This window comes from Cricetulus griseus, chromosome 6 (assembly GCF_003668045.3).
Source record: "Cricetulus griseus strain 17A/GY chromosome 6, alternate assembly CriGri-PICRH-1.0, whole genome shotgun sequence".
Taxonomy (NCBI): domain Eukaryota; kingdom Metazoa; phylum Chordata; class Mammalia; order Rodentia; family Cricetidae; genus Cricetulus; species Cricetulus griseus.
The window spans coordinates 116,419,980-116,436,013 of record NC_048599.1 but is presented as its reverse complement, the minus strand read 5'-3'; the positions used below and the strand labels follow the sequence as shown (position 1 = coordinate 116,436,013).

Below are 16,034 nucleotides of genomic sequence, written 5' to 3'. Positions count from 1 at the left end.
GGGGTTGCCACGAGAGAGGAGGAATCGAGACAGAAATATCCTGGGACTTCTGCTTCCTATTGTTACTGCAGCTAGCTGCCGTTTTAGACAATAACTCAGAAAGTATTAAAATTGTAAATTGACAAAAGTAGTTATCCCACCAAGTCAGTTGGTAATTAACAGACTGTCCTGGCCTCCCAAACCAGAACAAAACTGCTTTGTCTTTAACATTTCAAAGAAGTTTCTCATTACATAAAGATACCCTGGGAGAAGATGGCTCAGTGGGGAGTGCTCAGTGTGCAAGCATAAGGACCTGAGTCTGATCCCTAGCACCCACATAAAAGCTGGTGTGTGTCTGTAACCCCAGTGATGGAGCAGGGCCATATACAGGTAGATGCCTGGAGCTTACTGGCCAGTCCTCCTAATAAATGAGCTCCAGGCTGTGAGAGACCCTGCCTCTAAAACTAAAGTGGAGAGTGACTGAGAAGACACCTGACATTAACTTTGGTTGCCACACATACAGACCCATATCCACAGGCATCCACATGCACACATACATGCACATATTTGCACATGTATACTACAAAAAATGTATGCAAAATAACTCAGAACACAACTCCGGAAAGATAATCACGTGAAATACTTAAGCATAATTGGAGAGAGTTTTTTCGGATTTTTTTTTAACTGGCATGTAGATTTTAATTTAATTCTTAAAATGTTGATACTAAACAAGGGTAAGCAGAGTCACAACCTCCATTAGCCTGAGGACCTCCAAGTAGCAGATAAAAATATAATGCACCTCCCTGCTACTGTGTCTGTGAGGCATAGCTGCTCACCTGAGAGCAAAGGACTGCACACACAGTGACTACTCAGGAGACTTAAATATTTGCTGGAGAGTAACAGGGACTTAAGACATTCACATAGTGGACACTTGAACATGAACTCTCCATAGAGAAGGATGGTACTGCATGGCGAGTGACTTCCTGAAATGTAAATTACTTAGGTTTTGAAACACTGTTTCCATGATCCTTGACAGGGACAGGCTATGATGTGGGAACCTTTTATATTTTGGTGGGATGGAGGAGACTCTGAGGCCAAAGTGCTCAATACAATATAGATGTATAGTGACTAGGAGTCCCTCAGAGGGTCTCCAGTTTATGTAGGAAAAATATTACTGATTTAGACAAACAGGTGAGAGAGAAGAGGAAAACTAGACCCACAGTGGAGATATTAGCATTCTAGAAATAAAATGGATAGTCCAACAAGTTGATCTTCCTGTGGAATATAAACACATGGAGAGATAACACCACACAAGTGATTTTTTCTTAGTCCTTCCCCTAGGGAAGGAGGGATGTAAACTGTGAGGTGAGAATGGGAGCAGACACGGAGTAACTGAGATGGCTCTGGCTTAAAAGCTTTAGAATCGAATCCTAATTCTAGCACTAATCAGTTGAATAATAAGATTACTGCCTCAGTTTTCTAACCTGCCAATTGGGACCATAAAACCTATGCTGTTGCCTCATAGTTACTAGAAAGAGGCCACAGGACAATGGCAGTATCAGTCTAATGGAGAGTCAGGGACTTCATGGTTCTTTATTCTTTTTCATCGTATTTGGAGAATGGTTAGCTAGGTCTGGCAGCTAGAATTGGGGAAAGGCCAAAAATACATTAAAGTTCACATGTAGGAAGCACCCAGGGGAGGCAGCAGAACAAAGGTAGGAGGTTGTTCTAGAGTATCCAAGTTTAAAAGAGGACACCAGAGAGGGAACTGACATCTGATGCCCCTGCAGAGGGTCAGGCCTTCTGAGGAGCAGCCCTGGCTTCTTGGCAATATAGAGAGAGTCGGGGACACAGAAGGCTGTTTCTACAAATAAGACAACTGCAGGCTGAAGCAAGAAACAGTGGTGTTCTGGAAAAGGGTTGCCACCATGAAGTAGGTAGGGCTTGGGGCTGCTGACTAAACAGCAGACATCATGGCTTTCTCCTGCTCTGCAGACTTCCTCTAATTGCCTCTCATGTCATAGCTAAGTAGGTGGACTTAACTATAGCCCATACCTCACAAATAGGCATATAAAAGGGGTAGGCAACAGTACGTTCTGATCAGATCCAATGCCCATGGAAGCTAACATGGCAGCAATCCCCCTGAGTCTTCTTACATACCTTGTTAAATGAAACATTTCCCCAGGGCTGGTGAGACGGCACTCACTTGTGCTTGCCCACCAAGTCTGACAATCTGAGTGTGAGGTGATACCTAAGATTCACATGGTAAGAGAGCCAACTGCTGCAGGTTGTCCTCAGACCTCCACATGCACATGGTGACACATGGCCATCCATGCAATACACGCCCCCCCCCCCACACACACACACATTTTTAAAAATGTCTCCTTGATCCTGTCTTGAAGGGATGAGGAAAACAAATGTCCTCACTCCAGAGCTCTGCAGCTAGGGAATGTTGCCCAGTGTCAGTGAGGGGAGAAGTGACCCTGGCAGACTGACTTGTGGTCAACTCTGATCTAAGAATTAAATATTCAGTCCTGGTTCAGCAACTGACCTCTTAGGACCTCAGCTTCCTGCTTTGACATGGAGGGGAATCCACACTAACCTGCTTGCCCAGAGGGCTGCTAGGTTTCTTCTCACCTCAGGCATCGATGAGTCAGTAACCAAATAAAAATCTCAGGCTGGAGAGATGGCTAAGAGCACTGGCTGCTCTTCCAGACAACCTGGGTTTAAATCCCAGCATGCAAATGCTGACTCTCAACCCTTTGAAACTCCACTCACAGGGAATCAGACATCCTCTTCCGGTCTCCACAGTTACTGCATACCTGTGGTACAGACATACATGCAAACAAAACACCCCATATGCATAAAATAAAAAATAAATCTTAAAATTTTTTTTAATCTACAGGTTAAAATTCAAGTTCAGGGGCCAGTAAGTTGGCTCAGAAAGCAAAGGTGTCTGCTACAAAGACTGACAACTAGAGAGATTCATCTTCGATACCCACAAAGCAGGAGAGATGTGTTTCCCACAGATTGCCCTCTGACCTACATTCAAGTACTATATGGCACATACATACCCCTGAAACAAATACAAATATGGCAGCCAAACAGATGATAGATACATACAGAGACACATAGATACATAGATAAATACACAGATGAAATTTTTAAATTATGTATTTTAAAAGAAAATTCAAAACCACCTAAAGGAAACTCAGATGGGGTCAAAAACTGCTTCCAAATAAGACCATTCTGAAACCTGAATATAATATACTCATATACTAAACTAGATCAGAAGCAGTCAGGTTCAGTGGGTGGGTACCAAATGACATCACTGTTGAACATCCAAGTCCAGGCAGCAATGTAAGCAATGTACATCCATAGCTCACACTTAGCTGGTGTGAACTGAGACCCTTTCTGCTCCAGGAGAATGGCAAGAAACATTTAAACCATCATTTACTCATTCTCTCCCCCTTTGTCTCTTTGTTTTCCTGAAATACATGTGCAACACCTACCAGAATGACTGAAATGGAAAAGAAAATCCTAAGGAACTAGGGAAGATGTAGAACAAGCAGAACCCTGATTGGGACACACACTGAACAGTCCTGTAAATGATCTCGAGTGTCTATTCACCAGACCCATCGCCTGGTGACCCCACTCCTTCCCACACTCGTGCAGTATCCTTCTACTTGTAATGTGTTCACAACAACTGAATATAGCATTTGCTGCTGATAATGAGAAGAGCATCCTGTGGCTGAGGAACAAGATGTGAGCAGGAAAATGCCTCCCTGGAGCTGACAATATTCGCTGCTTAATGGGGTTGTGTTTCCATGGATTCGAACAATTCATAAACATTTATTTAAGTTCATTAAACTGCATACTTTTTAAGTAGTCAAAATATTAATAAAAAATAAAATGATTCTATTTAACTTTTGAGTATAACAGAATTGAAAGCAAGAACTCAGAGAGATACATGTGGACTGGGTATTCATGGCTGCCATTTTTTTAGCCATTCAATAGCCCAAAATTGGGAGGGTCCATCCACAGATGCACACATAAACAAGATACTGTATATGGACACGTGGAATATTATCCACCCTGAAAAAAAGCAGTTCAGACATATGCTGCAACATGGATAAAACTTGAATTCGCTGTGATAGTTAAAGTAAGTCAACTTTCACTTAAAGAACAAACACTGCATTGTCCCACTCAATGTGAAGAACCCGGAGAGGTCAAATTCATGGAGAGAGAAAGCTGCATGATGATGTCGGGGAAGACGGAGAGGAGAATGAGGAAGTTAGCATTTAATAGATACAGAGTTCGGTTTTATGAGGTCCAAGGTCTATGGACGGAATGTGGAAATGATGACCTAACTGTAGATGTGCTTAATGCCTCTGATCTGCATATGTTAAGTTTGTTAAAATAGTAAATTTTACGCAGTGTATAACCTGAATTAATAGGCCCATTTTCACCTAAAACAAGTTGAATATGATTCTACTCTATGCCATGTAAATGTACACTAAGGAACTTACTAGCCACCTACAGAAGACCTTCAGGAGTCCCTGCCCCCCCCCCCCCTTTTTGGTTGCTTACTCTAAATCCCACCTTCCATGCTGTTGTAGACAGAAAGAAAAAAAAAGTGAAGGGCAGACTCCTGAGCCCTATGGGGTAACAGGCTCTGCACTCACTGGGACCCAGCACTAGACAACAGCTGTCCTCCTTTTCAGGATCACAGCCCAGGGTGGGTAACAAGCAGAGAATCTGCACATAGACTTTAAATGAGGGAGGCCAAGGGAAAAAACCCTAGTACAAAAGAATGGGGGGGGTGGTCTCCAATTCAAACTGTGAGCTAGCTCCTTAGATCCCCGGGCTCCTTACTCCCCTTGAAAAGCAAATTCAATTTTCAAATTAGTTTTTTTGTCTCTACTCCTCCTCAAAGATAGCACATTAGATTACACAGACCTTTTTTACACATTAAAAAAAAAACACCATTTGACTTGAAAACAGTTTATTTAATTTATACAAATAACTACGAAATACAAAAAGTAGATTAAAACAAAATAGTTATTTTTTTTTCTGGCAGAGTTTAAATGCACATAATGGATAATTCTGAAGAAGATGCATTTTTTCCCCCACAGCGTTTGGGACTAAAATTCTACTGAAATCTTTGCTTCTAAATCAGTAATATATTGGGTGGTGTCGTATGGGTAATGACTAAATACGTTCTGCATACGAACTGAAAAGAAAGTTACAGTCTACACACATAAAAAAAAATGTGAAGCACTTAAAATGTGAATTTAACTGATAATAAAAGAAAATGTCCATTTCAGAGTCTAGTGTTAAAAACATTTCGGTAATAAAATCATAAGACCACATAAAAATAAGCTTTAACATATGCATGAAGCAGTTTTGTAAAAACTGCTAAGTGCACAAGTAATAAATAATTTGCAAAGTTGTGTATAAACAATTCCTAATGTTCGCATCGTTGTAAACATCAGCACGTGTGTAAAATGCAGCAGAGTCTAACATTACATTTTTTGTTTTGCCAAATTGAATTCCTATTATCCAAAGATAGACCAGTGGAGTACGCAGCCGATGTTTTGGCAAGTTGGGTCTTTAAAATTAAGGGTAACAGTGCAAGTAAGGAATGCACAGAATTCCTAGTGCAACAAAGAAGAGTAGTGCAGCCAATATTGCTGATTAAGAATTCACCACCTCCTTGAGTTTCCCGTGGGGAGTGTCTAGGAGACCCGTGAAAGATATGCAAAGCCACTGTCTTAATGCCCAGATCTCTTGCAGGATCTCTCTGTGTTCCTCCAGTCCCCTCCCTTTGCAACCGTATCTGCCCACCATTAGTCTCTGTGGTGGGAACATTTCACCAAGTGCCCAGGTCACAGTTTTTGAGCGAGGTTAGGGTGATTTCGGTGTCTCCCTGGAACAGAACATGGCTGGGAGAGACGGCTGTCGAGAGGGCGACCACAGTTCTGTTCTGACTACTGGTCAGGCCAGCATTAGGTCCCAGCTGGACAACGACAGTGTTGACTCTTCCTTCTTGACACCGTGAAAATGTCAACAGTCAGTTTTTAATTTGTCTAGGGAATTATCAATTTTGGTCAAAGTCTTTTTGATACGCAGAGCTGTGAGTCTTGCAGATGGGTTCTGATACCAGCATTCTTTCATAAGCTTCGCCAGGGAAGTTAATGTCTGGGGAGACAAAAGAAACATCACACACACTGGCTTTTTAGTGGTGCTGGAGACCGGGCAGATGTTGTGTCAATTGTTTTAAAGAACCCTGAAGGTCTTGAGAAGCTGGCCACAATATAGCCGTCTTCTTTAAGCAAGTACTCAAGGCCTTAGCACCAATGGAGAAGCCATGCAGTGTTCTCTGAACTTCTTTTGGAACTTACTTTATCAGATAAATGCCATGGGCCAACTCACAGCCCTTGGATTTTATGGCTGCTAAAAGTAACACCACTAACTCAGAGATAAGAGTGAAATTGTAGAAGTGGTCTTGGATATGCTACTACTATGAGCACCAATTCAGGCTCCTCAGCATCAAGCAGCCTGCTTTTAGAATCTCAGGTAAGCAGAGATGGTCAAGAGTTAATTACCATCACGCAGTCTCTTGGTTTACACATACAGCTGCAACTTTAGGCAATGGCAGTGAGTGATCTCGTTCTCAACACTGGTCACACATGGACACTCATGTGACTACTGTCACTCATTAGCAACCGATTGGGCTTCTTCAAGAACTATACCACTTTCCAAACCCATGCAACTAGGCTCTAGGAACCTACATAAAGACATGTAGAAGGGTAGCTGCATAGTGCACACCATGTAAGCTCCAGGAAGCTAATAATTGCAGGGATGAACTAATAACAGTGTGCTTACCGGGTCTGAGAACCATCTGTTGGGTATGTTTGGCCTCTGTTGATCCACACAGACAACTTTCCTCATATCTTCAAAACTTGGATCATTGGGAACAACATCATAGAATGGTGGCTTGTAATCTTCCACTATACCTGTGTAGACCAAGATGAGAATTATGTGGGTTAGCAGGAGAGTTTACAATCCCCTCCCCAGGGTTTCACTGCTGTGTATCATTGTCAGGAGTTACAATGGGACAGGATAAAGTACCATTCATCTTTTTCCTATGTCAAGGCAGCTTTGGAAGCCACAGACAGGCCCAAAAATAAGTTGAGAGCAAGGCAATAAATATATACCCTGCAGGAAATCGGAAGTATGAGACGAAGACAGAAAATCCTCTCATGAAATCACAAGTACTAACATAGAGCTCACAGCTGTCTGTAATTTCGGTTCCTGGGGATCCCACACCCTCTTCTGACCTCCATGGGCATCACACACACACACACCACACACACACACACACACACACACACACACACACACACACACACACTCCACATGTTGCACAGGCACACATGGGCAAAATACTCATGCACATAAAGTTACAGTTAAAAAAAAAAAACTTTTTAAAAAGTATCTGCCAGCATCAAGAAGGCAAAAAACAAATCAAGACCATCATCCAAACCACTTTTTTTGCTAGGAAGTTATTTTGTCCAAAAAGTCATCGCTTTCAAATAATGCCATGAGGGGCATGCAAATAATATGATGTGAGGTCCTCATTTCCCCATCACTCACTCTGCACACAGGCATGTCCTCAAACTACTAAGCTTAAGTGTCTGTTTGGTGATTCCTGCAGTCATTATCAGTACCTATCTTTTAACAAAGAAGATGAATTCCACAAATCAATTTAAAATTTCACCATATGGAATTATCAAAGTGACCGCCCTCTTACATTCAAGAACCAGGGAAATTACTACTTGGTTTTCTTCATCAACAATGCGGTCAGTGACTAACTCAGCGGCTGGCCCTTTTCCTTCTTGCGCATAACTCACTTCTATTCCTAGACACACAGGCGCGGCTGCAGGGGACAGAGGGAAACTGTGAGTAAAAGGTATAACTAAGCTTTTGCAGTTCTTGCAAGCCCCTTAAAAGAGCTTTAATCCCCTTTTCGTTTGTCACAGAGGTTAGTGAGAATCCACTCGGACCAATTTCACATAAATACAAACCACTTATGCAGAAGCTCAGAAATAAGGAGCAGCTGCTCTAGAAATACTACAGGGTTTCTAAACCTCACAGAGTTTATTTTTAAAATGGAAAGTAGTCTAAATTGTATCTTAAAAATTCTAGTTGACACTTTGTTAATTCTAAATAATGTAGCCATGTTATTTAGTTGCATCTGGGATATGGATGCAAATTAAACCTTTCTTGGCAAACATCAATTGCATAAACCATGGCTCACAGGAGGTGGCTACATTTTCTCCAAACCTTACCTATTTCTCTTGTAAAGATCCCGGAATACTTTCAAACAAAAATGTCTTCCGTTTTCACTTCTTAGAGAAATCACCCCAAACACAACTGAACATCAAGCTATTCCATCTTTTGTGGAGCTGGATATGTTCACAGGAAATGGACAGCCAAAGTGCTATTCACCATCTCTCCATTTATACACTGGGATACACTACATAGACTGGCCTAATTCTTTAAAAATGTAGCATAATCACTGGCTATTTGAGGGTAACTTATTCAGTTAGCACCAAAAGGGTTATGTGAATTTGCGCAGTAATGCAACACACACACACACACACACACACACACACACACACACACACACACACAGACACAAATCAAACATAGGTGTATATTTAAAACATAAGACTTAGTGAGTCCAACAATGCACACTGCCATACAAAACCCTAGTCTACTTGTGTTTCTATTTTTCATATTTTGAGCTTATTAAATGTTGTCATGTGTTAACAAAAGGAACTGAGATTTTCAAACAAAGACTACTTAATTCAATGTGAATGGAAACCTCAGTCATGTCTCTCTTTCTTCAGTCATTGGCTCAGACTCATGATTTCCATCTGACTCTGGCTATGCTCCTCAAAAAGATTAACTAACATAAAAAAAAATACTCTGGGATTAAACTGCAACGGTCTTCTTCAGGAAACTCACTTTGGTACAGAATGCCATTTTTCCCCTATTGGTCAAAAATGCTTTGTATCTATTATGAATGAAATGTCATATTAAATATGTTACATGCTGAGAGAAATCACCATCTAGTGGAAGATAGCACAAGTATCTCTTTTTCCTTTAGACAATATAAATCTTGTACAAAAGTATCTGAAAAATGTTGCTTGCTGGTATGTGTTCATACTTGGGAGGGGGTTGTATAGAGCTAGAAGTCAAATCCAGGTAATGTTATTTGAGTGCCATCTACTTTTTTGTTTTGCTTTTTCTGTTATGTCTTGTTTTATTTGAGACAGTCTCTCTCACTGGTCAGAAGCTTGACCGGTAGACTAGGCTGGCTGGATAGCAGCAGGCTCTGGAGACATCCCTGTCCCTGCCTCCCCAGCACAGGGACTACAAGCATGCACCATCATGCTTGTACATCTATGTAGTGTCCTGGGATTGAACTCACATCCTCATGCAAGTGCTGTACTTGCTCCCCAGCTCCCTCAACACCTTTTCACAGCACTATTTGCTTTTACTTGGAAGGGAGAAATCTTATGTTTATGTGTTAGCTCCTATATAGATTCAATAGTCATTTGATCCATTAACTGTGTATTAGAGGCTGAGCCTGGCAGCAGGGATACAGAAATGAGGAAGATGGAGTATTGGTGATGAACAACAAAACAAAATAATGGCAAACAGATGAAAAGAGGAACATCAACTAGTATTACAGACAGGAGCAATGGGATAGAGCTCAGAGAAAGGGACATGTGTGGTTTCCTAAGTAGTTTCTAGAAACTGGGTGGTGTCATGGAAGCGAAGATGTTCCAGGCAGGGGGGCAAAGATAAGTAAATATGGGATGCAGAAAAGAGGCCAGGAAAAGAAAAACCACTAGAGAGAGGGTATTTTCCAGGTGTAAGGTGTTTACAGACCCCAGAAAAGATGAGAGAAGTCCCCTGTGAGTGAAACTGGTGTATGTGGTAGACAGAATCGGGAAGGCTAGGGTGGAGGGTGGACTGAGCATTTAGAGTGTGCTAGATAAAGACTGACTGACTTAACAACTGCTCCTCACCTTCTGCATGAATGTGACAATCTGTTTGGCTAAGCAAAAAAGTGAAGCATGAGTCCCAAGGATGCAGCACTGGATGAGCTTTGCCACACCCTGAACCAGCTGAGAAGATACCAAGAATGAAGGAAAACAACTAAAAATACACACCTCTAATCTCAGCATTCTGGAGGCAGAGGCAGGCCAAGCTCCATGTCTGAGGCTAGCCATGTCCAAGGCTAGGTGCCATAGCTAGCCAGGGCAACATCGTGAGACACTGTCTCAAAATAACAAACAAAAGAACAGATAGATACACAAGTGCCAAGTGGGTGGTACAGACAACAAATGATAAGAGGGATTCAGAGAAGAGGTGACATTAGACAGTTGTCAAAGATGAAACAGTCAGCCCTGGCCTTCCCATTAAGGCTGCTGGTGACTCAAAAGGACATGGACAAGTAGATTATTCATAACTTCTTCCCCCACAGTTTTGGGCATGTTCAGTTAATTTGTATAACTGGTGTCCATGTATTGTGCCCCTGCCCCCTGGGGGTGCCACATACCTCTAATGGAAAGTTTTCTGTTCTTTGAGGCAAATCTGTCTTTCCCAACAGCCCTAGCTCTAATACGCTGCATGGCTCCGAGGAAGGCCCTGAGCTCTCATGCCACAGTTTTCCAAATCTTTAAAATATACATTACAAAGATCATGTGCAAATCAACAACACCCACTCCAGGAAGTACTAAGAACAGCTGTGTCCAGAAATAAGAGCTCCCTGGAGATTCTGTCATGGTGGAGGCCTTAGACCACACCCACACAAAGGGTAGTTTGCATAGTTTATCAGCTTCACATAGCCAGTTCCTGGTCAGTCTGGGATACCAAAGTGGGGAAGGAGGATGGAAGGGAGGGAGGGAAAGAAGGAGGGAGGGAGGAAGGAAGGGAGAGAGAGAGGAGAGGGAGAGAGAGAGCAGAGGGACGGAGACAGGGAGGGAGAAGGGAGGGAAAGAGGAAGGGAAAAGGAAGGAGGGGTAGGGGAAGGGAGGGGAGGAAGAGGGGAGGAGAGGAGGGACAGGAGGGGAGAGGAAAGGAGAGAAGAGGATTGGATCCAAGAGCCAATATGAAGCAAATAAATAAATAAGTAAATAAATTACAGGACATTGGTAGAAGTTGCATTTGGATAGGCAAAGAAATCATGTAGGAATATGTGTATGGGTGAATCCTCGTGTGATGGGTTCACAATAGGACATTCAGTATTTGTGTTACTTTATTTACTATGCCTCATAGCACAATGTCAAAAAAAATTAATACCATGGCACATATAAAAGATGACTAAGGCATAAATGGAGTCGTGCAGAAGGATGCCACCCAGAAGGCCCTGGCCCTCTCAGCCCTTCCTCATGCCAAATAAGCAAGGAAGAAGTTTGGATTCCAGAGCTCCAAGGATCTCTCAGTCTGAGTTGTGGTTGAGGGACTGTGGACCTGAGTCCTGGAGACAGGAGACCAGGAACCACAGCTGACAATTCTGAAGGTAGGTGGTGGAAGCACAGCTCTGCTCCAGTCTAGGTAAAGGATTGCCTCCACTGTAATTCATGGTATATGGAACCATATGCATCAAAGTCAAAACCCAGTCTCATGGAGGTCAGAAGCAAAAGTCAACAGCCTATAATAAAGTACTTCGAAGTCAGGCATGGCTAAAATATTAAGCAATATTATCTTAAGATGTCAGAGGGGAGAGATGGGAGACTATAGCTTCATGGCCACTCCCCAAACAGAGCTGCATCTCCCACTCCCATACCTATCGACACAAAAGCACCACAGGGCTGGAGCATCTGGGAACTGTGGAGGCCTCTTGAGTACAGGGGTCACGTACTAAAGGCTGGGACTGCTACAAAAGACACATATATTTGTCTTAGAGGAAGCAAGAAGACCACCAACCAAACAGCTTCCCATAAAGCTATGATGCTTCCATGTTATTTCAGCTGATGGTCTTCTTCTGTTTAGTAACTCCAAATCAGGGACGTGGAATTACAGGAAATCACAGGAACAAAAATAATCCTTCCCCCAACCTCGACTCCACATTCCTGTCCCCAGTCACCCCCACCTCCCCAAAGGTTAAAATGAATGACTGAGTAAGAACTTTCAAGTTACTTTAATGAATACGGACATTGTCCCTGGGCAGATCCATCTGTTCACACCTTAGTATGTACTAAGGCAGTGAATTCACAACATGAAGCATGCCGGACATCCAGCGTTGTCATGGCTTCCGTACACAAGCCATTGTGCTTGGGAACAGAAGCACATGCAGCTCTCTGGCGAACTCATGGGTTCATTAGAACAGGCTTCCCAAACTGCATGTGCCAAACATACGTTTACTATAACAAGTGTTTCCTAGTCCCCACCCCATGAGGGATGCAGCTTGGCCAGCAAGGATATTTTTGTTTGTTTGTTTGGTTTGTTTTTCCTGTGATACAATACTTTTTGGCACATCTGAACATGGATTTTATCACAAAATAATTAAAGTCAGGAAAATAAGAATGTTCCTCCAGAGTCTTCCTACAGGCAGGAAAATGGGGAAACACATGTAACAGAGGGGAGCAGATGAGGTAGACGGTGGGAAAGATCTGGAAGCTACTGGAAAGGAGGCAGAAAAGGCAGCCAGTGTACTCCCTACACAGCAGGCAAAGAATAGCTGCTTCATTGACATGATCTCATTTAACCCCCATGACCTTTTCAAGTTGGCACTATCAATATTTTTCCAATGTTGAGACAAGTCTAAATAATAGTGTCATAGTAGAATATGAGAGCCTAGGATGTTATTGATTCTCCTGTCCCAGCAGGCCCAGAACCAGAGATACAGCTCCAGGGGCTCCAACAACACAGGCCTCTGTGTATCGCCTCAGAGTCCTGGTTCTAGACATTGGAAAACAGAAACACACAACAGGAAGCTATGAAGCCACCAGATGCCACAGAGGCACACAGCTTTGCCCTTTAGCTTATAGACACTTGCTGGCATTGTCTCCTCTGCCTTCTCAGGATGCCTCTAGTCAAATGTGCATACTGAAACCCTGGACATCACATTTTTCCAACTCAGAAGTCCTAATTTGGAATTCTGGGGATAAAGCCCAGCAGCATCTCAGCATGAGCTGGCACTGATTTGGATGCCTACTCTGTCTTTCCCTGCTTCCTCAAGCAAGCTCCTGCTTTAGTTCCTACAGAAATCCACACAGGAAAGATGGGAAGCCCTGTTCTTCCCTAACAATTCCAAATTCAGTGTCAAGGTAACACCTCCAGTAAATTCCAAAAGAGCCTACTGAGAAATTCTTGACCGTGAAAATGGACTGGAGTCTCATTTCCTGTGCAGAAACAGCATGAGGTTTATTACTAGTAGGAAATGAATGTAAAATCCCAATAAAAGTACAGAATATGACATATTTTTATGCTTATGGTTCACTTGAGGATCACTGCTCCAACAGAACTATCTGGCCATCAATTTCTATAATAGACTCTGAAATTCAAAGGACATATAATTATAATAACCCTTCTTATTATGAGATGTTCATATACTTCAATGAGGTACATTTTATACACAATAATTTCAAAAATATATATTATTTTAATGACAGTTCTTAAAGGTGGTAAGAAAGTGAAATGGGTACACTGTACCCTGGGGTGAAGGGAATATTGTAAATTAGGACAACCCTTATGGAAAGTAATTTGGAAATGTGTGCCAAGTCATAAAAACATCCACATTCTGACCTATTAAGTCTACGTCTTTTAAGATGAGGAATTAAATCCCCCAAATGAAAAGTTACATGCACAAAAATGTCTACAATAGACCTCAAATGGGAGACACAGGATATCTAACAATCCGGGAATGATTACATTAATTAAATATCATGTGACCATTTAAAATAAGAGCGGGGATTAACTGAAGAGTTGCATACAAGAAAGATGATAACAAGTGCCTTTAAACAGAACAGAGAGGGGAATGGGGGACATTAACGTAGGAACGTGGGTAAGATGTTTCTCGTCCCACTTTTCCTGGCTGGGGCTAGTAGCAGTTAAAATAAAACATGTTTTCAAGAAGCATTGATGAGTTTCAGGTGTGAGTTTAGATAAACTAATTTGTGTGTGCGCGCGCGCCTGCCTGTGTTTGTGTTGTGTGTGTGTGCATGTGAATGCTCATGGGAGAAGAGGAATTAGAGAAAGGGAAAAAGAGCAAGTGAGTCATTTTCAGAATGTAATACTTGCTTTAAAATGAGACACAAGATACCCTTATCTCCCCTTTTAAAAAGAAAACACACACACACACACACACACACACATCACAGAACAGAAGCTCAACCCACGGCATCTTGGGAAATAGCTAGACACCTAAGCCATGATGCAAAGAAGAGGCCAATAAATCATGAAACAACCAAAACATTTTTCCTTCCCCTCCCAGCCACAGTATTTTGCTTTTTTTTTTTTTTTCTTCCCAAAATAACCTTAATCACAGGATCTAGCAAGGAAACTAACATTTGTTTGGCTGAATTTTAAGCAGTGACTCTAACTTCAAAGTGACTACTATTAATCACTGATCTTTCAAGCCATTTGTGTTGCTGCCTATGACACTGACACAAGGCACATCTGTGACACATACTTACAAAGCCCACACCACACATTCTTGCCTAGCAGCCTGACTGGCTCCGGGCTGCACACCCAAAGCTGGGAACTAGCTACTGTGCTGGCCTACAGGACACCAACTTCCTCTTCACCGGGGGAAGTTTCCCATCATACTGCTTATTTTGGTATCAATCTTCTAAAAGCTCTTGTTCAGACAGACTAAGCCAGCTGGTGGTAGTGGCACATTCTTTTAATCCCAGCAGTTGGGAGACAGAGGCAGGTGGATCTCTGTGCTTTTGAGGCCAGCCTGGTCTAGCTGGATGGTTTCTTTCTTGCCATTTCCTGCTGCCTTTCTCAGTCCCAAATAAGCACACAGAGGCTTATATTAATTAAAAAAACTGTTGGTTGGTGACTAGGGTTTCTTATTGGCTAGCTCTGTCTTAATTATTAACCCATTTCTCTTAATCTAAATATTTCCATGTGGTCTTATCTTATCACAGCCAGGACTACACAGAGAAACCACGTCTCAAAACAAAAACAAGCAAACAAACACAAAGATAGCCTAAGCAGAGTCTGACTCTACACACACACACACACACACACACACACACACACACACACACACACACACACACACACACCAGTTCTAAGGCACTCAAAAATGACTGGGGAAAGGTGAGGAAATGAAGTCCAATTTTGGGCAAAGTTCAGAACTTTACAAACCAGCTAGGCAATCTCTCTGTCGCAAACTAGTCTCAAGTGCTTTGATGGCACTAACTGAAAGGCGGTAGGTTGAGAAATAATTACCAGAAAATGCCCGTGGCTCCATAAAAAAGAACTGTCAAATGACAGACAGTCCACGGATGTTTAATCTGAAACACTTGCCATAATGTCCTTAGAGGGTATGTTAAAAATGGACACCCCTGTCACAGAAAACGCTATTGTGAAGGCACGATTACTTCAGCTATTGTCCACTGAAGCTATCAAATCACTCAACTCCATTTCCTTTACAGAACTTCTTAATCTCTGGTCCTGTCACTCACAAAAATTATAATTATTCCACAAATCTTCACCATTAGAAAAAACTGTCAGTGGATGGTGGATGTACCATAGATTTAGATTTCGTGTCTTATTTCTAGCAGGCTTCAGAACTGGGATCGTAGTGGTTCACAGGAAGGTAAAATGGCTTTTGAAAATTAAATAAAACTTTAAACATTACTTTCTTCTCTTTTTAAGGGGATAATTTCTGATATATATCTTCCAGATATATTGAGTTCATCAAGTTGATTCAAGGGATTCTGCCATGAAAACCACTCTATTGTTGGGGCATGCCTAAGCGGACAGAATAAAAATCAGTGCCTCCTAAATCAATGATG

The 16,034-nt window shown here is 42.1% G+C and overlaps 1 protein-coding gene across 3 annotated transcripts in view; it reads right to left on the bottom strand.

Moving 5' to 3' along the window:
* Window positions 1-4,967: 4,967 nt before the first annotated feature.
* The window catches only part of Acvr1 (activin A receptor type 1), a 119,240-nt gene continuing 108,173 nt past the window's right edge, over window positions 4,968-16,034 (bottom strand). For all 3 annotated transcript variants that reach the window (XM_035446227.1, XM_027420394.2, XM_035446228.1), the window contains 2 exons: window positions 6,868-6,998; window positions 4,968-6,180 (listed from right to left, as the gene is read on the bottom strand). In XM_035446227.1, the coding sequence (XP_035302118.1) occupies window positions 6,046-6,180; window positions 6,868-6,998 (266 nt within the window). In that variant the 3' untranslated portion in view covers window positions 4,968-6,045. The remainder of the gene's footprint in view (window positions 6,181-6,867; window positions 6,999-16,034) is intronic.